The 26,841-nt window shown below is 41.9% G+C and overlaps 3 protein-coding genes and 1 long non-coding RNA gene across 7 annotated transcripts in view; 2 read left to right on the top strand and 2 right to left on the bottom strand.

Moving 5' to 3' along the window:
• Positions 1-13,397, top strand: part of kiaa1522 (KIAA1522 ortholog) — a 39,929-nt gene extending 26,532 nt beyond the window's left edge. For 3 of the 4 annotated variants that reach the window (XM_039605768.1, XM_031740155.2, XM_039605771.1), the window contains 8 exons: positions 4,372-4,530; positions 4,724-4,767; positions 4,877-5,012; positions 7,286-7,393; positions 7,481-7,644; positions 7,755-7,925; positions 8,058-11,478; positions 11,874-13,397. In XM_039605768.1, the coding sequence (XP_039461702.1) occupies positions 4,372-4,530; positions 4,724-4,767; positions 4,877-5,012; positions 7,286-7,393; positions 7,481-7,644; positions 7,755-7,925; positions 8,058-11,478; positions 11,874-11,914 (4,244 nt within the window). In that variant the 3' untranslated portion in view covers positions 11,915-13,397. The remainder of the gene's footprint in view (positions 1-4,371; positions 4,531-4,723; positions 4,768-4,876; positions 5,013-7,285; positions 7,394-7,480; positions 7,645-7,754; positions 7,926-8,057; positions 11,479-11,873) is intronic. The other variant, XM_039605770.1, reaches the window with a different exon arrangement.
• Positions 13,398-13,454: 57 nt separating this feature from the next.
• yars1 (tyrosyl-tRNA synthetase 1) lies at positions 13,455-18,973 on the bottom strand. The gene is made up of 14 exons (XM_031740157.2): positions 18,857-18,973; positions 18,177-18,250; positions 17,948-18,094; positions 17,684-17,859; positions 17,437-17,566; positions 17,214-17,294; positions 15,701-15,793; positions 15,448-15,583; positions 15,256-15,341; positions 15,032-15,167; positions 14,833-14,951; positions 14,550-14,743; positions 14,310-14,451; positions 13,455-14,194 (listed from the first exon to the last, which is right to left on the bottom strand). The coding sequence occupies exons 2-14, from the start codon at positions 18,231-18,233 to the stop codon at positions 14,084-14,086; spliced, it is 1,608 nt and encodes a 535-aa protein (XP_031596017.1). The 5' UTR covers positions 18,234-18,250; positions 18,857-18,973; the 3' UTR covers positions 13,455-14,083.
• A 1,345-nt stretch (positions 18,974-20,318) lies between these two features.
• On the top strand, positions 20,319-24,664 carry LOC120435737. Its single transcript, XR_005609875.1, has 2 exons — positions 20,319-20,832; positions 21,892-24,664. It is a non-coding gene; the product is annotated as an uncharacterized LOC120435737 (long non-coding RNA).
• LOC116320490 (SOSS complex subunit C-like) lies at positions 24,665-25,905 on the bottom strand. Its single transcript, XM_031740110.2, has one exon. The coding sequence runs from the start codon at positions 25,696-25,698 to the stop codon at positions 25,387-25,389; it is 312 nt and encodes a 103-aa protein (XP_031595970.1). The 5' UTR covers positions 25,699-25,905; the 3' UTR covers positions 24,665-25,386.
• Positions 25,906-26,841: the final 936 nt, after the last annotated feature.

Genomic DNA, 26,841 nt, shown 5'->3' with positions numbered 1-26,841 from the left:
TGAATGATTGAGCATGCATCAAGACACATGAAAAATGCTTCACGTGGTTACACAGAGAAACTTTGAATGTGTGGTTTTATTTGATCAGCAGTCAAACATCTGTAAATAAAAACCCTATAGGAAGGTTTATTATGACAAATGAGTGAGAGAAGAGATCTTAAAAACCATAAAACATTGAATTTAAATATATTAGTTCAAAAAATGGCATGTTCAAATAAACAAATAGACATTTTTCTTCCAAACTCCACACACTTTACCTTTTCAGCAGATCGCACACCTGGCTGGAGCTCTGATACAAGATGCAAATCAGAAGGCTAAAGGAAAATAACATCCCAAGTTATTATCATTATTTTAAATGTGACTGTTGCTAATGAAGCACGGGTTGTATTTTTGTGCCTGTGACCTTTTAACAAGCAGGTTTTGTTGGCTGTCTGAGCTCTGATTATTCTTTCACAGACTATTTGACCTGCAAACAAGCCCAACAGTCTGGCACTGGTGATTTATGATATTATCTTTAGACTCACAAAGACAAGGCTGTAAAACAACCTCTGATTGTCCCCTAAAAGGCACACCAGTTGATTTAAAAGAGCTGAAGGAAGTAGGCTACTTAGTACTTTACAAGTAAATATTTGGCTTTTTTTCCATCTTTTGAACTGACACCTTGAACTGATTTGTAAACCTGAGTTAGAAAGACTTTAGTGTCCGTTATTTCATCTTTTGCAACTTTCTGGTTTGTTCAGCTTATGCAGTGGAATGGTTTGTTGTGTGCACTGAATCAAAGGCCCTCGCTCCCCTCTGCCCTCTCCACCAGGACCAGATGGTGTCTCTTTAGGCATTCTAATGAATATTGATATGAGGGGTCTTAGTTAACAACAGGGGGGAGGGTGCATATGTTGGGCCAGAGACCCCCAAAACTGGCATGTAGTAAAGGTCTGTGGTGAGGGGAGTGGGTGTGCAGGGGATTTATATCTGAAGAAAAGGAACGTTTGCAACTTGCAACAAAGCTCCTTTCATATGCCCGTAAGCTCTCTCTTGTCTCATATTGGTAAGATATTAATATGGATTAGACAGTGATGAGACTGAATTAGTTGCCTGGGTGATGTCATCCAGACACTTGAAGATGAGATGCAGAGCAAAAATGTGGTGCAAAGTGTGACATGGCATAAATGGGTAAGACGGCAAGATGACAAAGGTTAGGCGAGCGGGAGCGCAAGGTGAGGAGATGGACAGGTTAATCTGGTGACAGAGTTAATCCTCTGGCACGGCTCCCAGGTTTAAAGCTCCTGAACGCCTCTGTGTATTCCAGCCTCAGCTCACCACACTGAGGCTGAACCATCGCCAGCACCCCGGGCTGGGCAGTCTGACCCCGGGGCACTGGGGTGCAGATTTCTTTACTGGAGAAGCTCCACTTTTATTTTACCAGTGCCAGGATTCCTGTATGTGGAGGGATAGCAGGTGAATGATTGAAGGTAATTGCATTACTACCCTCCAGCTGGTGCAGGCCAGCTGTAGCCCCCTGCTGTGACCCTGTTATTGGGGAAAAACACCCATTCAGGGGGCAAGAGAATCAAAGTGCTGCATCTTCACCAGCAGGAAAGCAATCCCAGGATGCAGTACTGATCGTTTGTTTGGAACCAAATCCACATTAACTGAGTTGTCCTGAAGCCGTGTTATATTTCATACCCTCTGCAGTTTGTCAGGAAACATTAGCAGGAACTCATCCGCAGACAGATGATGAACTGAGGCGCTGTCAGCTATTTATAACTCAAATTAGACTTTGTTAGATATAAGGCTAAGGGGGCAGGCAGGAAGAAGGAAGAACTATAGAAAGATGTAAAGGAGGCGAGATTGGCAGAGACAGGCAGGGGAGTGAGGGTACTGGGAAAAAAGTGATGCAGGGAGAAATAAGAGAATAAAACATACAGAACACTGGAACGGCGTAGCTTTTCAGCATGAGGACACAACCTTTACTGTCAAATGCAGCCCCCGTAGCCCTTAGATAATGAGACACAGTGTCAGACACATGCATACTGCTGAAGGCTTCCAGTAGGGATGTAGAAGCTTCAAAACTTTAGATTATATCAGTCACCAAGCGGGTAGTTTTAGCTTTTGCTTTTGTGATAGTCAATATGGAAACCTACAGTACAAGCTGTAGAGTCTACAGTAGAATATGCAGAAATTAGCTCTTATATTGGAATATTTTTCATGGGTAGCTTTGTTTTAATTAACACAAGGAAGCTTTAACTGGGTTTGCACTGGTGGAGTGTGTGCACAAAGCTCCACACGTGTCTATCTATACTGAGTGAAGTGGGGGCTGGTCGCCTCCTGAAAGCCAAACTTTGACAGCCGTCTTGCTGGCGGGAGGGGTTCATCATTTGACAATGGGGAGGGAATAGCAATGGAGGGAGCCTGTGTGTGCAAAATAGACACGAGAGAGAGAGAGCAGCGGGGGAAGGGAGGAGGGTATCAGACTCGGGGATAAGGCAGCTGGGCTGAAAGCAGATCTCATTGTGCGCTTGTCCTTCCCAAGTCCCTCCAACTCTCTGCAGAAGCACCTGCGATCACTGCTGTCGAGCTCTGCAGTCGAGGCATGCGGATCTCAATCGCAGGTCAAATTGACAGAAGGACGACTTGTTAGACTCTGTTTTGCTTTACTCTGGCATTCTGAGTTTGGGTTTTGTTATGGCGCTGGTGTAGGCATGGTTGTCTACTTGAGGAAGAGCATCCACTCTCTGCTGTCCGTCTTCAAGAAGAAGGGTGAGTGCCGGCTCACGTGGAGGCTGCAGTAAATCTCTTTAACTTTGCTGTGATTGATTGTTTAACCAAGCTTTTTATCATACTAAATATACCTGCAAAGCAAGTACTGTTTTTAATTTCCACTGACATCTATCTCAACAGTTCACAAACACAGACACACCGATGTGTAAGAATTAGTGTTGAAGGTAATTTGGAGGTCCTGTCTAATGAGATAAAGCTCTTTACTGACTTTTTGGGGGGGAATCGTATTAATCAGCCCAAATCCCTAAACCTCCTGGAGGGGTCTGGCAGAGTATCAGGGAGGCCTGCTTCTTCGGTTATTTGTAGCTACTGGTTACAGTGTTATATATGTGTGTCATGAGATGCTCACAGTTGTCAAGTGGAAGTTTATAGACTAAACTAAATGTAGTCCAGACTAATTGGGAACGATAAAGGAAGGAAATCACCTCACGCTGATCCTTGCTCAGCTAAGATTTTAGCAAACTTGCATGACTGATTTCCCATGGAAATGACTTCCCAGTTCATACACAGTTGTGCAGGTTTTCATGAATTTGTGGTTCAGAAACCTAGATGTAGCTGCCATCACTGTGGTTTACACCAAGAAGGCAGGAAGCCCCAATTTTATTCCACATGTCGAAGACATGCATGTTTGGTCAGTTGATTCTATGTTAGCCAAAGGTTTGTATTGTTGCTTTTCTCTCTTTTTGTTTTCCTTGTGATGGACTGGCAACCTGTCCAGGGTGCCTCTTACCCAGTGTCAGCTGGGATCAGCTCCTTAGCTGTCCTTTGACGTTGAGCAAAGCAGTCCTGCGGAGAGAGCGAGCTCGGTCCAGTTCCCACACAGGAGGTCCTGCCAGCAGGATTTCTTGCAGCATCCTTACATGCGGACAGATTATCGGCAGTAATCCCTGCAGGGTTTACAAGGAAGCAAGATACTGCAGGAGATTAGCCAGGCCATAGTTTACTGCCGAGGGCCTGGCCAGACTGGGATGTCTGCACGCCAAAGTTGGATGAGGAGATTTAATAAGTGCGCTGCATTAAAGGTGCGCAGATAAACGCACATTCTTATCAGGTGGAAGTGCAGCAAGTTCTCAGTCAAGTTGATGTCTGTATTTATGCTAACACCATTGCTTTCATTGGGATAGTGCAAACAGTTGATGTCTCACTATTGTTTTAATTCTGAATAATTCTGGATCAATGCTGTTGCCAAAATTCGTAGTTCTGATGTTAAAATATGTGTGAATAAAGGTTCTGTCACACAATAGGGTTCCACAACAAAATGTTCCACTAAAACAAATTGGTAGGTACTCGATATAACTCCAGTTCTGTGAGTGTGTAGCCCCTGCACTAACAGGCATAAACCGGTGGTTTTGTGCCTGTGTTGTTAGCTGTGCCATCCCATTGACCGTGCCCTTGAGCAGGACAGTGATGGGTAGACATCACAGTTGTTGCAAGACATGCTTGGAGTGCAAAAGTCCTTTTTTATAATATACCTGGAGGTTTCAGTGCACGTTACAAAATTAAGACCATTCTTTTTGGTGAATTTCAGGCATTTAAAGGTATAGAATACCAAGCAGATTTGACCTTTACTATTTTTTCTTATTATATCAACAGCTGGTCCCAAAGTGAATGAAGACCAGAAGAGGTTGACAGTCCATTATACAGCCTCGCAGCACTACCAGGAGAATGTTTTCATTGAGGGCAGCAGGCCTCAGTACTTGGAAGACCTGCACACTGAAGCTCAAGAGGGACTCAAGATACAACAGCAGGAAGGTAAGACACATTCATTTGATTCTTGTTATCAATATGACATAACATAACATTTGGTTAGGTCCCAAACTGAAGATTTTTCTATATTCCACTTTTTAAAAAAAATCTGTGGTTACATAAATGATTACATGTCTATGTAAGAGTGATTGTATATGGAGCTTCAGTTTTTTCAAACTTGTCTGTTTGGATCTCTCAGAACACAAGAATGGAGGGAACTTTCCTGACACTGAAAGCATTGCTGTAAGTGCCCTAAAAGCTCTGTGGATTGTTTTACTCCTTATTCCTCAAAGCAAAGACAGCTACCTAACTACACACCTCTGTGTGTGTTGGTGTGTGTGTATCCCTGCAGTCCACAGACACTCTCCATCCGGAGGATATCAACTCCAAGGACGAAGATGCATCTCCAGAGTCAATAGCCACCGCTGGGAATACTGATAGCACAGTAACCTTTGCTGTGATGACTAGACCTGCACTTACCCGCCAAGGCAAGAAACAGCTCTGCTTGTGTGTGTAGAACTTGGAAAGGAGGGATATGTATTGCCTTCATCTTAGAGGAATAGGAGCTATTCATAGTGCCCATGAGAGCAGTTTGAGCTTTGTTCCTGAATTTACTGCTTTATGGTGAATCATAGGTGGGTACTTATTTAGCATGCACGTCTCATTCCAGCTGCTTGGTGCCTCTGCAGTTATGGTGTGAAATCAAAGGAGGAGGAACTCGATACACAGACACACACTCTTACTAACATACTCTTATGCACAGCTGAAGATTTTTTTCTGAAACTCAAAGAGTTCTAAACATCTAAAGACATCACAGCGGCTCTACGCATCACAGCTGAAGGGAAAAGCGTGCCATTCTGTGTGCGCATGCAGGGAGTCTAATTGGTATTCTGATCATATATTTACAAAAAAACCCTTTAAAATTATCAAGAGAAGAAAAGTGCCTAATATATTTTACTTTCACTGCTCCCAGTATTTAAGCACTGTTCTTACTGGCCATTTTATTGGGTGCACCTGTTCAACTGCTTGTTAAAGCAAATATCTAATCAACCAATCATATGGCAGCATTCCATTTAGGCATGTAGACATGGTCAAGATGATCTGCTGAAGTTCAAGGCTCAATCTCTGCAGCCATATTAGGATTGTAGGGTCAGAATTTGGCATAAATAACATGGAAAGCGGGGTTCAGGTTGGTGGCAGTGGTATAATGGTGTGTTGGATATTTTCTTGGCACACATTCTTGCCCCCTAAGTACTAAATGATCATTGTTTAAGTACCACAGCCTCGCTGATTATTGTTGCTGACCATGTCCATTCCTTTATAACCACAATGGGCACTTCTTCCAACAACTGCTTGCAGCAGGATGAAATTCCACGTCACAAATCATTTAAAACGGATTTCCTTAATATAAAATTGAGTTCATTGTACTCAAATGGCCTCTAAAGTGACCAGATTTCAATCCAGTAGAGCAGCGGTCCCCAGCCTTTTTTGCGCCACGGACCAGTTTATGCCCGACAATATTTTCACGGACCGGCCTTTAGGTGTCGCGGATAAATACAACAAAATAAAACTAGTACCGGTACCGAAAAAAAGAAGATTTATTCATAACACACGTGAAAAGACCCAGGAAAACCGAGTTAACGATAAAAACGATAACAAAATAACACTGAAAACCGATAAAAACCCTGAAAACCATACATTTCACACCTGAGCCTCAACTCTCACGACCCGGTACCAAACGACTCACGGACCGGTACCGGTCCGACGCCCGGGGGTTGGGGACCGCTGCAGTAGAGCACCTCTGGGATATGATGAAGTGGGAGATTTACATCATGGCACATCTGCAGCAACTATGTGGTGCTATCATTTGCAATACTGAGCAAAATCTTTGTTTCCAGCAACTTGTTGAATCTGTGGCACGAATTAAGGCAGTTCTGAAGGCAAAAGATGTAACTATTAAAGTGTGTAATTAGTGTACAACTTATTTTAGACATGCAATCTGGCCGTAAGATTGATCATCTCCCTTAAATATGTCAGTACATACTGGAAACATTACATTACATTACATTAATCCTATAGAGATATTCATGGCGCCTACTTATGTTGTCGACTAACTTTTCCTTGAGTGCCATCATAAAATGTGCATACATATTTAGAATAAGCTGCTGAAATTGGCTGCCAGCTCGGAGCGGCGCCGGAATATTTAGGTATTAAGTATTTTTTCTAAATTTGTTTTTATTTTTCCAGAATCTGTTATGTATTACTTGAAAAACTAATGACATTTCCATCCATTTTATTCATATTGTTTGGTACTAATTGTCACTCTAATGGGCTACACCAAAAAGTAGAAGATTTTTAACCGCATACTTGCATCCCATTAATATGCTAGGATAATCATTATAGGCATGCTAGCATGTTGATGTTAACATTTAGCTTAGGTAGAGCCTTAAAGAGCTGCAAATATGAAAGTAGATTCTTAGGAAGGATTAACATAAACTTGCTCCTTCTCCCTGGTTGTGGGAATACCTGAAATTTGCTGCCACATTTGGCATAATGACCACAATTAATCACTAAAAAGGATAGTCAACAGAATTTCAATTAGCAGTTAGCATGAGCATGAGATGGGGCTTTGTCAGTTCTACAGCACAACCTGCAAAGCAAAGAATCCAGAATTCAATTTATTAATGTGTGGCGAAACATCAGACAACAATATTGAAGCCTGAAATGTGCACATGTGAAATTTTTGTTTCTTTACTTATAGGTTCTACATTCAAGCCCCTGAATCCAATCAAAAGACAAGATAAGAGCAGGAAGAAGACCAGGAGAACCACCATCATGGGTATTCCCAACCAGGTCCAGAAAGAACTTGGTAAAAGTATTTTTCTTTGTTGATGATGAACTAAAACCATATTACCACGTTACTAATGGTGCTAACAGTGATATACGTTCTTAACAGCCCTAAACAGAAACTCCACCTTTCAGCCGCTTGTTTCTACTGAGGTCTCTGCCAACACACAGATCAGTAACAGCCAATCATCAGGTGTCGTCACCATTTCTACAGATGATGGGACTCCAGTGGCAAATAAGTTGGGAGCAAGGGTACATGTTTCAGAGCTGGAGGTAAAGAGTTACTCAGAAAGAACCTATTCATTGTAAATAGCTTTGATATATGTTATAAGTTTAATATGCCTTTTATATTTCAAGAATGGTCCACTCCACTCCACTCTAAGCAGGCATTCAGAGATGAAGAGCTGGCGAGGAAGCATCTCCAGGACCACCAGGACTTTGGTTCCCATCTCTTTCCCATCTCCAACCTAAGACCCAAGTCTCTTGCAGTACCTGGCATGACAACATCCACCTCATTATCTCCTTCAATGTTTAATTTCCTCCAGGAACCCCAGGTAGGAAATTAATCAAGCTGTTAGATAAGAAAACTGTCTTTAAATTAGTTGTGTGAACTTTGTTTTTAATTCCTAGTTTATTAATGGTGATTTGTGATATTTACATGTGAAACATTTTCTGTATTCTTTCAGGGCCCAGTGATGTCTATCTCTCCACAGGCCACTTACTTGTCTACAATAATTCCTAATGCTGTAATGCCAGCATCGATTGAATTCATTGAGATTGACCGCAGTACCAGCCGGACTCGTGGCAGCAGTGTCAACCATGGCAGCAGTGTTCGCACTGTAAGCAAAAGCAGCCTGGCATCTGGGGACTTGGCAGTCAGCCCCTTGCTATCCAGAAAATCAGATGGTGACACTTCCCAGACAAACCATTATCAGAATGACTCCACACTGATGGCCACATCAGCTTCAGGGTCAAACTGGAGTGAGTCAAAGTCTTCTGAGACCATTATTTCAAACTCATCCCCACTGTCCTCCAAGGGTAGCAGACAAAGCAGTAACTCTTCACAGAGAGTATGTCTAAATGGGCAAACCAAACAAACTGCTGGGGATCAGGACCTTGTTAGTTTCCGTAGCTCAGTTCATGCGATTAGCAGCCCTAGCGGTAAAAGTGAAAATCTTGTTACAAGACCAGCAACAGAATCTGGTGAATCGGGGGCGGTGGCTGCTGGGGAAGAAGCAAAGAATAAAAAGAAACGTAGCCTTTCAGTTATGAAGACCAAGCAACCTCCAGCACCACCACGCAGATCAAACTCTCTGCACAGTAATAAGATTAGAGGTAATTCCAGGGTGGTTCTTGTGGATAACAAAAGTCTTAATGACTCTGCTTCTGGGGAAGTGACGTATCCCACAGAAAATATTGTACCAGAGGATGAGACAAAGTTGGTTTCTACAAATAGCACTAAGATACCCGAAGATGTATCAAGCTTCCTTAGGTCCAGCTCTCCAGATTCTTCTGCCAATCCTCTGAGTTCTGCTCAGGCATCTTCTAATGAAGCTGGGGTATCTCCAGAATCTAGATCCTCCCCACAGAAAGTTCCACCAGAGGATGGGAAATTTGAACGGACCATTTCTCCATCTAGTGGCTACTCTAGTCAGAGTGGCACTCCAACGCTTTCTCCAAAAGGGATCTCCCCAACCTCCCCAGACAAGCAGAAGAAGAAACCAGTCAAGCCGGAAAGATCAGCGTCGCGAGCCTCATCCTCAGCAGCATCTCCTTCATCCTCAGTAACGTCTTTATCATCTGGAACATCTGAGCTTGCCAATACAGAAGTTTCCATGTGTAGCTCAAATCAGCCTCCACAGGGATCTTCACCAACTGTTGCTACAAAAGACCTTGCACTGAAGAACAATACCTCAACTTTTAGAGAGGAAGTGAATGAGCTATTGAACATCCCACCACCTCCTAAAGTCAAAGCACCATGTCCTCCTCCTCCAGAGACATGGGTCCACAACAGACGCACCTTTGAGCTCCTCTGTGGGCCTTGCCCTAATGTTAAACAAAAAACAGCACAAGTACAGGAAAGCACAAGTAACGAGACAGGAACCCAGACTGAAACTAGGAAAGAGATGCAGGTTTTGGATCAAATCCAAACAACTACAGACAAACCTATCATAGAACTGTCCAAAACTCAAGCAAAGCCTGAGTTACTGTCAACAATGCATCCTGACAGAGTCCATGTGGTGCAGGAGGGTAAGGAATATCCAGGACAAGAAACACCTTTAGTCCAGGACAAAAGAAAGGCAAGCGTAGATGTTCAGCAGCAAGAACAGAGTAGTAGCTTTGTAATGAAGGAGCCAGAGAGTCAAGGGACAACGCCAAAGAAAGATCCCCCTCCTGTCATGAAGAAACCCATGACAGTACTGCACAAAGGGGAAATGGTCTTGGCGGAGAAGTCAGTGGAGAAAGAGAACAATGTAACGAGTACCACAGCAGAGGTCACTATATCCGTGGAGAACTACACGTCTTTAGAGAATGGTGTGACAGCTTTATATGACGAGAGCAAGACTGAGATGGACAGAAGTGAAGTCCAGTCCATGCAAACACTTTCAATAGAGGTCCCCAGAATCAATAAGGTTTCTCCGCCACCTACCCCTCCCCCAGCATACCACCCAACACCGCCTCTATCAAGGAAAACACCTCCCTCAGCAGTATCTACACCTCCAAATGATTTACAAAGGGTACAGGAGGAGATCCACATTGTAGAGTCCTCCTGGCCACCTCCACCACCTCCTTTGGAAGGGGACTCTGTATTTGATGGAGTGGATGAGGTTGACTTTCCTCCGCCTCCTCCTCCATCCATCATAACCGACAGTGCACTAGATGTGACGGCTGGTTGCGTCACAGAGTTGGGCAACCCTAATGTGCAGACTGTACAGAGTTCGGATTTGCACCCAACTGTTCCACAACCAGTTATAAATGACACAGAACCAGTGATTGACGTGCAGATTTCAAAATCTAAAGCTTTTGAGGAGATTTCTTCATCTGTTTTAGAGACTGTCTCACCTCCACCAGTGGAATCACCTCTTATACCAAGTATGAGAAGAGCAAAAAGCCCAGTACCAAACACAGCTGTAGATCCTCCCGGCAGTTTCCAGAAGCGAGGTTCTCTGCAAATTGAAGATCCCTCTGTGTCCATCAGTACTCAGCCTTCAGCTCTGACAGTGCCCGTAGCACCTCCTCTACCGGCAGATAATTTAACCCATGGAGTTAATTTCAGAAGACATTCCAGCCTAGCAAATCGAGATGCCAGGACCAAGGAGCTCCTCTCCCGCCACAAAAGTGTTCCCATTCCCAAAGAGGATGCTAACATACCTCTTGTCACCCCTTCCCTGCTTCAAATGGTTCGCCTGAGATCAGTCAACATGACCGAAGATCAGGTGCAAAGTCCGCCAGAGGACAAGTCCACAAATGAGGAAGCACCAGTTAAGGAGAATTCCCCAGTTTCAATCCAAGGATCTCAAAACATTCCTCAGAAACCCATCCGCAAGTCTTTGTCACTGAAATCTCCCCCTCAGGCCATTAAATCATCCTCTGTGACAATGACCAGTCCTTCAATGCGCTTACAGGAAGCCATACGAATGAAAACTGCAGCAATGTCTTCAAGAGATGGTCTGCCCTCCAAACTGGGTGTGAAATCACCGACATACAGCTGTGTCAGTGAACCAGGAGCTTTGTCACGGAAATCACACGAAGGATATGACGTGCACAAGTCTCCAGCTTCTACTGCTAGCTTTATCTTCTCTAGGAGCACAAAAAAGGTTGTCATAGAGACTGCCTCATCCCCCGACGCTCAGGCAAATCTAAAGCAAAGCTTGGCAGCTGAGCTCATGCAAGTGTCCGATCAGTCCAAGGCTGCTGTGTTCACATTTGATGGAGTGAAGTGTGATAAAGTTCCTCCACCTGTAGCCAAGAAGCCAACGCAGAGCAGCATCAACTCTTCACCGAGTCTTCCGAATTCTTTGTCAAAGATAGAGGTCAATGTCAAAGGGAATGGAGCAGTAGTAGGAGGAGAACATAGGAGTGGAATAAACCTGTCTGAAACAACAAGTAAGTTTATCATTATATTTGTGCCTTCATTACTGTTTTTGCTGCTGAGTTTGCAACAGCTTCAAGGTTTGTTCTGTACCAACATGAATAAATAACTCTTCCAACTCTTGCCATGAAAAAGCAGAATGCAATATCCTTGTTTGTAACAGCAAAGCAGAGGTTGCAGAATAAGAGTCACCTCCTGCACAAGCCCAGTACAGATGCTGCTGGTTTGCCTACAGACTTTTTTTCCAGTTAAATGCGCAAGCATGTGCTTTAATTAGCTGTAACCTGAAGCTCGTGATCATGTCTCAGTAATTTAATTAGATTAGGAAGGAATACTCATCAAGCGTGTTCCTGTAACTGTGTTATGGTGATGCTATAATGTCTAACCACCACTTGTCTTCCCCCTCCAGCAACCAGAGTGACAGCGGACACAATTGAAACACTGTTCTGAAAGACTTCTTCTTTGGTGATTAAACAAGAACCAGACTGATACCAGAGGAACAGAAAAAGGACAACTCACAAGAAAGACTGACTGACATTAAGAGACATTAACTAAGTGTTTGTGTGCGTTTCCTCCAAAAAGCCTTAGCCTGTATTGGCCTTCCTCAATATTTATGCAAAAAAAAAAGTATCACTCCCAATTTCTTAAAATAGCTTTATTCTGGAGTATTTTTCTAAAAATATAGTTTATGTCCTACTGAGGCCCCTCAGGGTGAAGCACTGTACATTGGCTGAATTGCAAATATTTAGCTTGTGTTAGATCGCCTCCCAGAGGTTCCATTAGGTAGTTGTAATTTCAACTCAGAGAAAACGATTTGTCTTCGAAAAAAAAGCATTTCTGTACATAGATGGTCTGTTTCCCCCTCCTCTTGTATTATATATATTGCAATATTGTCTGACAAAGGCATCCACTGTAGGACAGGATATCCATTCCTTACTTAGACTGAGTGAAGAAATTACTGAGCTTAGCATCATTCCCGCTTTTCGGTGTGGAAAGCATTTGTCAAAAAGGGATGCCGCATAGTCAAGAATTCAGTGTTTTTGTTTTCCCGAGATGCACTTTTGTAAACAGCATATGATAAACAGTTCAGACTTAACAGAATAAAAGCATCTAAATACAGGAGTAGGTGAAATGTCAAGTAGATGCTTTTTTTTTTTTTTTTTTAACAATTCTTGGGTGTCTGCAAAGCCAGCTCATCAATATTGTATTTATTTATGTGTGATTGTTTTCACCAGTAGCACTGTCAGTCACCTTTTCCTACCAAATATGAAATATTTAAGAATCTGTTTCATCTGAAAACCACCTTTAGGACTACGACTGGGGTGACTGGCCCTGGAGGACCATTACACTGGAGCAGGATGTCAGTGTTTTCAAAAGCGGACCTATTATTGTAATCCCTATGAGCCAAAAGCTCAGACATCACGCCTCAGTTTCAGATGGCATTTTTTAGTTTTGGATGTTGATGTAAGTGAGAGTGGGAATCTCAGGCACACAGCACTATGAGTACACAGGCCTGTTATGGAGCAGCCAATCAGGAGAAAGTTTGCTTAAACTGAGGGGAAAGAGACAAAAACAGCTTGTTTCAGATGGTTGATGAACTGAGGGGATGAATTAAAGCCTGGGTAAAAAAAAAAAAAAAAAGCGTTATTATTTTGAACTGTGAATCATGCAGACTTCTTCATCCATTGATAAAGACATGCAGCTGAAACTGAGCACGATGGGTCCACTTTAATACATGTTCTGTAACTCTAAGCCTTTTTATGGTGGAAAAAAGAAAGTACAGCTCAACATATTTGCACAAAACGTTCCCCCTCTCAGAATCATTGATGAGTGAATTATACTGACTCCTCACACAGGGTCAAAAAACTGATTGCTGATTATAGAGAAATATGTGCAGTTATTACTTCTATAAATAAAATTTAAGTGTATTAAACTGTTTCCTGTGTTCATAGTTCAAAAACTGTCTCACTGATCACAAATGATATTCTCATTCAGACTTCAGCCAGCGTTTATTACACATTAGAGATGATGATGCATGGTTCGATTATAACAACTAATGTTCACATCTGGATTTCTGTGCAACATTAGTCAAAATACAACCGTCATATAGTACAAGGCATATTGATTTTTATATACATAGGATGTTGGGAACCCATAAAACTATTCTTAGTAAGCAGATTTGGCAGATTGGCCACAGCCCTGATGTTTACATTTACCATGAAGGCAAACAGTAAAACAGGTAACTACGGAAACGTTAAGTCCCTTTTAGGAAACCTGAGATATTTTTCATTGGCTACTTCCATGAATGAGCTATAAAGACCAGAGTCCTTTGACTGAAAAGGCCCTTTCTTCCCCCATATGTGTACTAGTAACACTAAACAACTTCAAAGAAAGGAAAAGTAATGAATCAGGTTGTTAATTACATAATTTTTATCTCTTTTTTCCATTGACGCGTGATAACAGAATTTGTCTAAGAGAGTTTAAAACATGTAAGACACAAAGCATCATGTGCCGTCACTCTTCAGGAAACATCCAGATGAAGCTTGATGCTGCTGCCATGGCGACTCGATGAAAGTACTGTTGCTGTGGCGAGCGGGAGCAGCTTCAGCGTTTGTGTGTTTAACTGATGTTGCCTCCTTTGAGAGTCTTACATGTGATCTGCCCCAGTTTGGTCATCAGCTGCTTGTCTTTCCACTGAGCTACACACTCGTCTGATATCTTTAGGTCAACCTAAAATACCAGATAACACACATGATTTTATAATCTGTACTTTAAATGTTAGATCTTTAGTAGAGGGGGAAAAATACAGCGGTTTACCGTTATAGACATTCACAAAGAAACAAACCTGGAGTTTCTCCCACACCTTCTTCTTTGGGTTAAGTCTATCATCTGGCTTGCCTGACTCATACCCTTCCACAAAGACCCTCTCCCCTGGCGACGAACCTTCTGGAGGATCCAGAGGCTCCACCTTTCTGGGCTCGCCCTCACTGGAAAACAAACAGAGATCGGAAGAGTTGGAAACTGAAACTAAATTTCACTTTGTACAAAAAAACAAAACAACCCAGCCCCCAAAAATGAAACTCACATAGAGGCACACAGCAGCATGGCTTGAGACTCAATCCCACGCATCTTCTGGGGTTTCAGATTGCACAGCACCAACACCAGTCTGTCCTGCAGGTCCTCCTGTGAAATGTAGGCCACCAACCCGCTGACTACCGTCCTCGGCTCCGGCTCTCCTACATCGATCTTCTCCAGGTACAGAGAATCAGCGTCTGGATGCTACAGAGGGGGGAAAATTAATTTTCAGCTCCACATCGATGATCCGATGACATAAAAGTTCGGATTATGATCAAATGACAATAACTTACCTTCTCCACACTGATGATCTTGCCCACTCTGATGTCCAGTCTGGATGGAGCCAGCTCATCGTCCTCTCCTCCACCACCACCTCCTCCTCCTCCGGCCTTAACGCCCTTCCCTCCTGCTTCTAATAACACACAAGTAAGACAGCATTAAGTCTCAGTATGAAGACAACTCCCACTTTAAGCCACACGGTTTGACACCGACTTGTCTTTGAGGGATCGGGATAGGCCTCGCTGGTAAGTTTACGGAGCTCAGGAGACTCGAACTTCTTTCTAATTGGCTCCAGTAGCTCATTTAGTGCAACCTCCACAGAGGCCTTCAGGTCTCCAGGGTGGATCATCTATAAACAGCAGTTCACCACAGGTTAAATCAGAGCGTGTTAAGGGAAGACTTCATTGTTCAAATAAACCAGTTATTGCGTTCTTCACCTCTGCAGCGAAGTCCTTCTCTACTTCCTCAAACACACTGTAAACTTTGTCTCCGCCCCACTTTGCGTCTCTCTTGATGGAGAACCCTGAAACAGTACAAATGATCAACTCATTTGATTATTCAAATTGATTTGCCGAAAAAAAGGAAGTCTGAAGCCAGGTTGCAGGAAGAGATTGAAAAAGAGTTTCTACCTCCTCGTAGAGGGAAGAGGACATATTTGACAAAAGAGAGAACTCCATTGTTCTGGATGTTGCCCGGCTCACAGAAAGCCTTCTTCAGCTTCTTCTTTACATCCTCTTTGGAGTCCAGGAGATCGATTTTCGATTCCTGGAAGCAAAAACAGATAATAAAATAAAGACAGACGGAGTGTTGAGAAAATTTCCCGTGGAAATCTTGAACTCCAATCACTTCCTTCCATAACAAACTAAGTTTATATAACCTTACCTCTTCTGAAGAGCTCATCTTAGCCCCCGTCAGCCCCGGCACCATCGGGTTCATCAGGTGGGCACGTTTAGCGTAGCCGAGAGAGGGCAGGTACTGCAGAACAACACAGGTTAAAATCTTGAACAGCTGCACAAACAGCTGAATGTTATCAATTCTGTACTAGTCTGTTATCACACTTTCACACGTAACCGAATATAGAAGCCGACATGAGAGAAAACCTTAAAATTCTCAGAAAGGTAAAGAACTGGATCTGACTCTCTGCTAATAACAGAATAAATGTTCTACATCTTCTATAACAGAAAAACTCGTTTGGCTTTTTGTGAGAGCACCATGACCTTTGAAGCATCAACGTCAGGCTAACTTCAGGGTTAAAAAAGTAATCCCTACAGCACACTACATTCACAAGAGTGCAGGAAGAGGGAAGTAAATGAACTTCCCATTCTTCTCTGGATGTAAAGGACTGCATACTGAGCATGGGACTGCATAGCTAAGGACCTAATGAGTCTCAGCCTCCACAAAAGTCAGGAAAATTCAAGGAAATTTGCTACTTGCACTGATGACAGTCTACCTCATTCAAAGCGTGCGCCACAAGGTGCCAGGAACAGCAGCGGCAGCATTAGAGTGCAATAGCAGTGACACAGCATAAATTAAAACACAAGTAAAAAAGCAGGTATTACAAAATATGAGATTTAGCTCTAATATATACAAATAGCTCAATTATGAATATCCAGAATATCACAGAGATGAAATATATATGATTGACATTTCATTCTAACCGGTAAAGTTAGTTATTTGTTACTTTCATTTTAGAACATGTGAGAAAAGGGTGTAACTATTGACTTTGTACTGTGCCTTAGATGGACGAGTTGTACTGGGACATACGCCACAAGCAGGAATGATTTCCTTTGTCACTCAGTGGTGCATTTGTGGAATCTCAGTCTCTCGCTGATCGTGCTCCAGTAACTAGCCAGCACGTCATGGAGTGGGTGGGAGGTATTGTCCACCATTGTCCTTATCTTATATATTATAAGAGAGATTTTTATATCTCTCCAGCATTTCCTCCTTTGACTTTGTCTTCATATTCTCAGTGCGTTTTTGCATCAAGTAGTGAAACCAGTTTGATGTTTACTGTTTTCTTTCATAGTTTGCAAAGTGTCTGCCTCTTACAGTCAAACCACTGTCACACTACTGGCGTACAGCTGCTCCCTTTTTAGGTAACATATCGTCATTGGAAGCTCACACACCGCTCTCGCACTCAGACATAAGTGGGCTTGTGCCATTGCTGCCCACACTAGCAAACAGAAATGCATCACTATATCACCAGTATCACAAGATGACGCTTTCGTAATCGTGTGAAAATTATATCAGTGTTATTGTGGAAGGCATGATAAGTCACAGCACTAATGTATTGGATTTCTTTAGTAATTAGCAGCTGTGCTCTACTGTGAGGCTGCAGAGGACTTGAGCTAAAACTAAAGGAAAACCTCTGTAAATGTGCAAAGGTGTAGCATACCTTCTCTGCCAGAGTGAAAATCTTCCTCTGGTCAACACCTCCAAACTGAGCATCCACTTTCAGGTACTCCTCATCCAAAGCCTGAGGGCACGAGGAAACACACAAGGTACGGTTACTGTGATTAATACTAAGCTGTGAGACGGACACATCTGAGAAACTTCAACTACTGCGTTGTCACAGTGTGATGACACCAGCGTCTCAATTCTATGAACAGCGTTATTACCTGTAGGCCAGGGTACAGCAGACCGCTCAGGAGAGGATGCTCCACTTGTTTCACCACCTCAGCTCCAGCCTTCTTAGCATCGTGTTCTGTTACCATGGAGGACAGGCGGTACACATCCAGAGTGTACTCCCTGGAAAACATGGCAACACCTACACGTTCAGTATGAGCTGCAGCTACAGGCAAGTTTTAAGAGAATGTAAAGTTGAACGAGTGGATGTCAGATCAGCCTCTGAATCAGCAAACAGACCTGCTGAGCTGGAAGTTGGTTCCTTTGACAAACTTGAGTTTATCCAGAGGCACACCGATGCTCTCCAGCATGGCCTTGATGACCTGCTCGTAGTATTTGACCCTGAGCTCCAGCAGCTCCCAGGGAGCTTTCATGTTGTCTAGGTAAGCATGCAAGTCTGCAAACAGAACAGTGACCTAAGGAAAGGTAGAAGAGGGGGTAAAAAGGCTGTTTTAATTTAATAGCAACTACAAATAAAACCACAGTCAGCTCTGTCACACCCACCTCACATCCAGCTTTGAGGAAGTCTGCTATCTTAGACATGGGGACAAAGTAAGCTACGTGGGGTTTGCCAGTGGTCGCTGTGCCCCAGTAAACCCTGAGCTCTCTCTCCTGAAGGACCTGCTTCACCTTCTCCTCTCCAAGGACCTCCTGTAATACACACGCACGAGCAGAAACATGTGAGTGTGACTGTATGCTCCAGTCACTGTGAGCAGCCGTCTGCGTGTCCCACCTGGAGGTTCCTGGTGATGAGGTTAAATTTCTCATCTGGACTCAGCTGATCTGCCATGGTGCTGGGTGATCCGACTGTAACACAAGCACAGAGGTCATCCTCCTGGGGTTCTTAATAAGGGAGTTCCCAGTAAATCGCTTTCGGTTTATTGTTGATCTTGGCTACAGACAGGTATGACTAACATTAGTCTGACTGCCATGACTTTTTCCATTGAAACAAAACAGTAATGCATATTAATTTTGCGCGTTTTAAAAAGTTAAAAACACTGCAGCTCAGCTTGCTGTCTATAAGCCGTATTCATGTAATAAACTTCACTTTGATGCTTCATAGGCTGTGCAGGCTAGCCAACAAACATAACGGTAGTTTTGAAAAAGACGCAATTAGCCAAAAAAAAATAAAAAAAAATAAAAATAAAAAAGCACATTTTTTTTCCCGGTAAATTTGCTAAAATTCAGCATGTAGCCTACAATTTAGCCAACTCAGAGAAATACTGGCTACCTCACCGGGCAGCTTCCACCTATGAATGAAGGAGCTAAGCGAGAAAACCATGTGCAGCTAACGTTACCTAGCTCCTGTGGTTATAATCGATTCAGCTGCTTTTTTCTAATTGCTACATTTTTTGTTTATCTCACAGCAATGTCGTTCTACTGTAAAATCACACTGCACAGTAGCCGACTTACCTCAAAACCCTTCTTCTTTCAAAGAGTCCTGGGTGACAGAAACCGGCTGAACGGACCTGTCAGTGTTGCATCAGCGACAGCCTCTGCTCTGCTATCGACTCTAGGCGGAAGTAATCGAGTTCAGAGTGCAGATCCTTCCGGTTAGTAAAACTTTTTTCTTTTTTGCCCCCTAACATCCTTACACTAGGAAATGAGATTTATTGAAAAATAACGATGATAAATCATTACATTTCATATAATGATCAGAGTGTTAAAAGTTAAGTGTTAAAAGGCTCTGTCCACTTGTTTTGGGTTTGTTTGTTTTTTTGAAGAATCGTCTAATCGTTGTCTTTAATAAACTGAAAGTTTAATTCCTGTAAGAGTAGAGTACTCACTTATATTCGAATTTTTCTTCTACTCTTGTCAAGCATTTCAGAGAAAATCTTGGGAGTGATCAGGTAATTGTGATCTTAACAATTTAAAGACAATGGCAAACAAACACTTGTTAGAACTCTTTTTTTCTCCCAGGGTGGCCGAAGGTAGATGGATTGTTGGGGCAATGCTGGCAGTAGTTCAATGCACCAGAGAAGAGTCGCTGACACCCAAGGCAGTAGCAGAAGAACCGGAAAGATTCCTCCTCTTTAAAAATCAGTCCTTGTTAGGACTGTAGGAAGCTTTTTACACACTCACAGAGACAGACATGAATGAACAGAGAAGCATTCCAAGTAAAACTGGTCTACTAAAGTTTCGGACATCTGAATATTTGCTTAGACTCAGTTCTTTCTGTTGTCAGATAAGTCTAAAGGGCCTACAGAGTTCAGACTGCCACTTTTAGATCTGTGCTTGTAGTAAAATTAAGAACTCATTCTGCTGTTGGAATTTGAACTTCAGTCACCTCCAGGATTTCTTGGGTGCGCTTTAAAAGTGCTCCAGGCCCTGCTGTCACTGGCTAAGGCACTCGGTGTGTTGTGTGTATGACCAATGTCACCCTTGACTTTTAGTGAACTGTTTCTGGAGTTCACCTGCAAGAAAGAGGCGGAGCTCCGACCTGATCTGAGGGTTATTAGAGGATAAAATGGGGGAATGTTGCTAAACAACACTAAAAGTGACTTTGGTTTTATTGAGTCTACATCTTTGTTAGACATACACTGCCGTGGTGGTACTGAAGTCTTCAGCTCATCTCTAATAGTGAGATGGGTCCATCTCATTTTGCTTGCACATGCCAAGTCTTACCGGAAAAGCAAATAAGTTTGTCAAGAGATGGAAATATGCAGTGCTCTAAGGCAGATGGCTGTCTAACTTGAGTGATAACCTGATAAAAACTCAGTGGGACAATCAGCACCGAAACCAACAGATACCATGGCACCCCAAATAATCACAGACTATAAAATCTTCACTGCCTTATCAGACAGGCTGGCAAGAAGTCAAGCTTCAAAAGTTAAAATAATGCTTTGAAATTTCACAGTTATATAAAATGTTCTATATTTTATCATAAATAAAAGGTAAGTTTGTCACTGTCGCTTTTGGCTCTTCGGCTATAGTGAAAGTGAAAATGTTTGAACTTGAACTTCAATATCCTCCAACAGGTCCTTTCCTTTTTCGTTTTGGGCTGGTGTTATTTTGCTGGTTTGACCAATGAGAATTTCCCTTAACCTCAGTCGCCTTGTGTTACTAGCCAAACACAGATCTTTTAGGATGACACTCTGTGGCTCTCTGCAGCTTCCCACCCACTCTCGCTCATCATCACATCGTCGCGCCTGTGTCACATCTTTGCGGCTGTAAAGCTGACTGCATCACAGCGAGGGGGTGACGTGGTCTCATGTGGGAATGCGGCTTATAAATCCTCACCTCTTTTCCAGAATGCGAAAGATACACTGGTTGTATCCTCCGAGGCCGACCGTGTTCCAGGATTCATTACGCGCACTTTGCTGTCACATATTTCTCCCTGAAAATGACGGAAAGCTCAAGGAAAGCGACCGAGGAATACACTTTTAAACGTAAGTACTGGGTTATCGAAAAAGTCTGCAATGCAAACAACAATCTAATCACAAAGTGACTTTCACTTTCAGTCTTGAGATGGACGAAGAGCAGATATGTGCGCAGTATGATGACTAATTTCATTAAAGAAAAAACAAAACAAAACTCTCTTGTCAGCTTTTGTAATCAGAATCATGATCTGAATGCACTCTTATGCCAAACATTATTTTGCCAAGACGGGCTCTATAAGCTAATCTTTGTGGTGGTTTTTTTTCTTCTTTTTATTTATTTCTTCTTTTATATTATTGTTTACATTAATACACGTGTACGATGGAGTATTAGGGCCTCATTCAGAAAGAAATATTGGTTTTCATTTTGACATTAAACTCGAAATACTATTTTGAGAAAAAAGTCTAAATGTGGAGATTTGTCGACCTTTCATCACGTTAGAGTGTTTATCTAATCCTGTGGGCATTTTATGGATATTGACTACAAACTCAGTTCGAAAAAAAAGTTGGGAAGCCGCGTAAAATGTAAACAAAAACAGAATGCAATGATTTATCAAGATTATATCACGTGTTTAAAGTGATGACATTTACAAAGTTAAAAAACAATGAAGTCATTTAGGTCAGTAATAGAAATAGCTGGAGACACGCTAAGTTTTCCAGACGTAAAGGGAGATAAATTGTGGAACAATTTCAGAATAATGTTCCTCAATGTAAAATTGTGGAGACATTTAATGACATTTAATGCATCATAAAACCAGACCACAGTCCTCGCCCAAAGGTCCAGCAGCTGCTCTCCTCCGTTCCCAAACATTTACAGACTGCTGTTAAAAGAAGAATGGAAAAACCACCTGAGCCTGTAACCTTTGCTTTAAAGCCACATTACTTCTGTAGATTGGGAATCTGTCCTGCCCCGTGTTTCCACCTTTTCTTATTTTTTTTTTCTCTGTATGATTTTAAAAAAACAAACAAACTACAAAGCATGCACAATTTTTTTTAAATCCTTCAATTTAACAAACTTTTGATGACGATTTCTGCCATTTTGTCAACTATCACGGTTGATTTCTCTTGTAGGTGTCCGGGATCAGGAAGACCTGGTTAAGGGTGAAGTGTTCCAACAGGCTTTCCATCCCCCTGATGACACGCCGGCCTAAATTCAGAAGTTTGTGAGGAAGACGAGGAGAAGCAGGAGCCAACCAGCTGAGACAGAGCGAGACTGTTCTCTCTTTACTTGGTTTAACCGACTGCTAAATATATAATTTATCATCAGCTATTTCTTACATAAATCATAACAGAAAGAAAAGTGACAGAAGGTCAGGGCTGACAACATCTGCCATATTAGAAAGATGTTCTCAAAAGAGTTAAAAAAAGAAGAAGAAGAAGAAGAAGAGACAGTTAATACAATTTTTTAAAAGAAGAAGCTAAACACCAGGGTTTTAAGCAGGGCGCCCAGTCCAAGTCTGGCTGTGAAGGTCCAGCAGGACTGTCAGGACCTTACTGCTCAGCCAAAATCTCCCAGGTCCTCCCTGCAGTAAAGAGGCGTTTCCTGGTTTAGACAAAGAAGGAAAAATAATAACTGTGGACAGCTTTGACTGATGAGGCTTAAAGGAAATCATTTTTCTGAACCATATGTCGTCTTTATAGTTATTGTTAAAAATATCTTATATGTGGCTGTTTTCAGTGGTGAAAAAAGAACTGATACACTAAAAAATAGTCCAGAATAAAGGAGGACTCCAAGTTAAATATTCAAGGTAGCAGCAGCAAAATGTACTTGAGACATGAAAAAATAAGTGTTAAAGTTAAATAACCTGTTTTCTCTGGCATGTGAGATATATGGTGTTTTTATTGATGAGTATCAATACTGGATGTTGGAAGTTTGTATCATATGAGGCACATTTATACAATATGGAGAACCAGGAGAGACATGTACATGGAAAGAAAGCATTTTATTAATTAATAATGAATTGTGCAATAAAATATTAATTACAAATTCTACCGATCTCCATCGATGTCGGTCAGCGGCGACGGCTTCAGCTTCGTCCCAGGCAATGTCGATGGTTCTATTTAGACATTAAAATGGTAAATGGTAAATGGCCTGTATTTATATAGCGCTTTAATAGTCCCTAAGGACCCCAAAGCGCTTTACATATCCAGACATCCACCCATTCACACACACATTCACACACTGGTGATGGCAAGCTACATAGTAGCCACAGCCACCCTGGGGCGCACTGACATTAACAAAGTAATTTATTGTTTGATCATTTAATGGGCAATAACAAAAAAGGAAGATGAATTATAAATATTTCCAAGTCATCCGTGCGTCAATCAATCAATCAATCAATCAATCAGTCAGTCAATCAAATGGAAAGCAGATTATCAAAACAAAACAAAAATATTCAACACTCAATAAAAACATCTAAAAAAAAATCAGGATTAAAAAAATATTTTTTCAAAATCTTTTAAGAATAAAAATAGATCAACAGATTCAAAAATGAAATTAGGAATAGGGTCAATAAATATTAAGAACATTACGAATCAAAAAATGTTAAGTGGAATGACTCTCTCTGTAATGTGATTCACAGCATCATACTCAGTGGACAACAGTCAGGGTTAACGATCAGCTACAAAGCCAGCAAACCCAAGTACTGATCGATAGAGACAAACTATGAAGGCCTTGTTCTGTGTTTATTATGGCACACTGCACTACATGCAAACTCAACGTGCTGAACACAGAACACACAAACAGAAACCTGTGTAAACCTTTACGATGCCTTAAGGCAGCGAAAGCAGCAAAACAAAACACTTAAGTATCGGCCCGTGTGAATAAAGAGGTTTTGGGTCTGTTTTTTAACGTGTGCACAGATGTAATAGATCCTTCCAAAGAACAAGACCACAGTAACTACAAGCACCCTCATTGCACTTAGATCTAATTCTGGGAACACTTAAAACATCTGCACCTGATGACCTGAGACTGGGTTGTAAACTAGAATGATAAAGAAGGGTACTGCTTTTGTTTCCATCTATTTTGGTTTTTGCCTTTTCCCATATTTTCTTTATTATATAAATATATTTGGTTGCTTGATTATTACGACAAAGCCTCTGCAGCATTTTTTTCTTATCAGTATAATCCTACTCCTTTACAAATTTTGTATCTATAAATGTAAATTTGCAAACAGAGCATACATTTTTGTATCATAAAGAAATGAAACTGATTTCTTCCTCACGCACACAAGGAAAGATGGTCATATATGCAACATTTTTGCTGTCTTTTAATGAACTTGTTGCCTTGTTACGTTTTTGTTGTTCTGTACTCTGGCGCTTAAAAATGAAGCCAACAAGGAAGCGGCAAAAAAAAAAAAAAAAGAGAACTGCACTTCCTCTTTAAGCCACTTGAGGCTGTCTCAAAAATGTGACAGTGGAGTGAGGGGGGTGGTTGCTTTGATTGACAGGTGTGCTGTGTGAGCACTCGCCCTCTCCTCTCTCCCTCTGCATCACCTCCATCAGTCTTCTCTGTGGCCCTGCTCTCTTCCTCCTGCCTGGAAGCTCCACCTTCAGCATCCTTTGTACCACCGCCTCTGTACATCTGTACACACATCCCAGCAGGTCTAACTACTATCTTGTAAACTCTCCCTTTCACTCTTGCTGCTATCCTTCTGACACACCCACTCCACCCTCCCTTCTCTTCTTCACCTGTTGGACACTGTCCTTTGCTTTTGGATATCCTGATAGTCTTCTGTGTTAGTTGTTATTCAAAGGTTTCAAATCTATTTCTTTGGAATGAACATAAAATGAGGAAATACAAAAAAAAATATATGTATAATTAAACATGTGAATTATGCCAGAATATGTTTAACAGTTTATTTAAACGTGCCTCATGTTTGTGCTTCCATCATAAGTCATCTGTTGAGGGATTCGGGGCAAATAACTGTTGTAACCCACACAGATCTCATAGATCGCAATTATGAGCCCAGATATTCACAAACCAGTCAGTAACCCTGGGCTGAAATGTGCTATGCTAATAATACTGTGACAAATGAAAGTACAACACACTTTTTAAAAAATGGCTCCAAAATACCAGGGACAACAAAATGAGTTGGTGATGCAACTGTATGCAGTAAACTTGGGGTTTTCAGGCTCTTCCAGGACGTCGGTAACTGTTTCCATCTGGTTATCCAGACTTGCATCTTCAGTATTCAGCTCCTTTTGAAGACACAATTTCTGAAACTCGTTTTACATCCTGTTGCTTCTTTGGATTTTTTCCGACTCTCATAGACGAGAGCACCTTCCACATAAAAGCTGTTATCATGCCAGCAGCAGATTTCTCATCCTGACTCACACTGATCTGAGTGAAACACAGTCATGATCGCATAATTAAAGTAGAATAATCTGTGTGAGGCCTTAACACAGGTCATTACGCTCAAATATTTTATTCTGTCTGTGACGTGTTTTAGTCTCCCTGGCAGAATAAAATATAATATCAGTCATCATCAGATCAACGATACCATAAAATAACAGTTTAAATGTCTCTGTCCAGGTGGGCTTAGGGGTCGGGGTCAGTATTTAGAGTCAGAAGTCGGGCTCCAGCCGGGGGAGCACCGGGAGGATGAGGTTCCCAAACGAGGAGTCCTGGGTGATGAAGAACCCGGAGGAATGGACGTGAGCGTGCTGCAGGGCGGCTTTCTGTTGGGCTGCGATGTGCTGCTGCTCAGCGCTGTCCCTCACCTCCTTCAGGCTGGGTCTGGACGACAGCGGGATGTTGGCTCCGGGGCTGTTCATGGACTGGCTCTGCAGCAGCCGCCTCTTCTCCTTGTCCAGCTCCGCCAGGATGGCCACACGGGTCTTGTTCTGAAAGCCTTGTCCCGGCGGGTTAGCGGCCATGTTAGCTAAGCAGTTAGCAAACACCGGTTTCACGAGTCCACAAGGACATAAAGCCGACTGCCGGGATTGCTTCTTTAGGGTATGTGGTTATATAGAATGTCTTCGCTATGGAGAAACACAAAGCACGCCCTGTTAGAGATAAGACATGAAATACCGCCTTTGGGCAAAGGAACTGGACAACTTCCGGCTAATAGTTCCCCTTTCAAAATAAAAGTTCACGGAAACGACATCAGTTTTTTATCGTTTTATCTTACGGCAACATGCAGATGACAACGGTTAAATGTTTATTTATGTAATGATGTAAAAGAAAAAAAAAAGTATGTCTTCTACCGGGAAGAAAATATTCATACAAAAGTCACCGTTTATGTGTGCGAAATAAAACCAATATTTACCAAACATTTATTGCAATTTCGTGACTGAACACTAGATGGGATCAGTTCATTATGAATCATAAACTATGTGAATGTGAAAATTGAGCCACACCTGAAAATACGACGAGGATTCTCGTCATAGTTGGAGTGCAAAGAGTGCCAGAATCATATCACTAAATACACCATTAAGCAATTAATTAAGTGGATGACTAATTCAATAAAACTGGAAATATATAAATAGTGTATTAAATACATCAATTATTGATTAAACTGTCAATTAATCTTTTGACAACATATTTTATTATTTCACGGTTCCTTTGTTGCAGTGCAATCTGTCAGCCTCACCCATTAGAGCCAGGGCACAGGGATGACGCTGATCTGGTCAAATATTTCAGCAGGTGTTTCTCAATACTAAGTACACACAGTTTGTACTTGTATACTTGCACGCTCGCTTCCCCGTTTGAGGACGGGAAGACACATCTTGCAGGCAGACAACACAACTGATGACATAAGCTTATGATAGATATTTATCAAAAAAAGGGGCAAATGGCGGCCTAATTATCTATGTTATTTTAAAAATATGCACAATCATACGAGTACGATTCTCAGCTGAATGTCTCATTGATGTGAAATTACTTCGAAAACTGATCTGAAAGAAGTTAGTAAAGAACTGTGTATCATTATATGAAATTAAACATTACTGATTAATCAAGACGAGACGGTTCAGCAGATCTCTCTTAAAACGCTTAGAATACAGTTGAACAAGTATCGA

The sequence above is a fragment of the Oreochromis aureus genome, linkage group 22 (assembly GCF_013358895.1).
Source record: "Oreochromis aureus strain Israel breed Guangdong linkage group 22, ZZ_aureus, whole genome shotgun sequence".
NCBI lineage: Eukaryota > Metazoa > Chordata > Actinopteri > Cichliformes > Cichlidae > Oreochromis > Oreochromis aureus.
This window is presented reverse-complemented; position numbering and strand designations above follow the sequence as displayed.

Coding starts and splice junctions, on each gene's coding strand:
- yars1 (XM_031740157.2), bottom strand. CDS start 18,233: ATGGCAGATCAGCTGAGTCCAGATGAGAAATTTAACCTCATCACCAGG. Junction 15,794..17,213: donor TTTTCACTCTGGCAGAGAAG/GTATGCTACACC, acceptor GTTGTTCTGCAG/TACCTGCCCTCTCTCGGCTA. Junction 14,744..14,832: donor AGATCATCAGTGTGGAGAAG/GTAAGTTATTGT, acceptor CCCCCTCTGTAG/CATCCAGACGCTGATTCTCT.
- LOC116320490 (XM_031740110.2), bottom strand. CDS start 25,698: ATGGCCGCTAACCCGCCGGGACAAGGCTTTCAGAACAAGACCCGTGTG.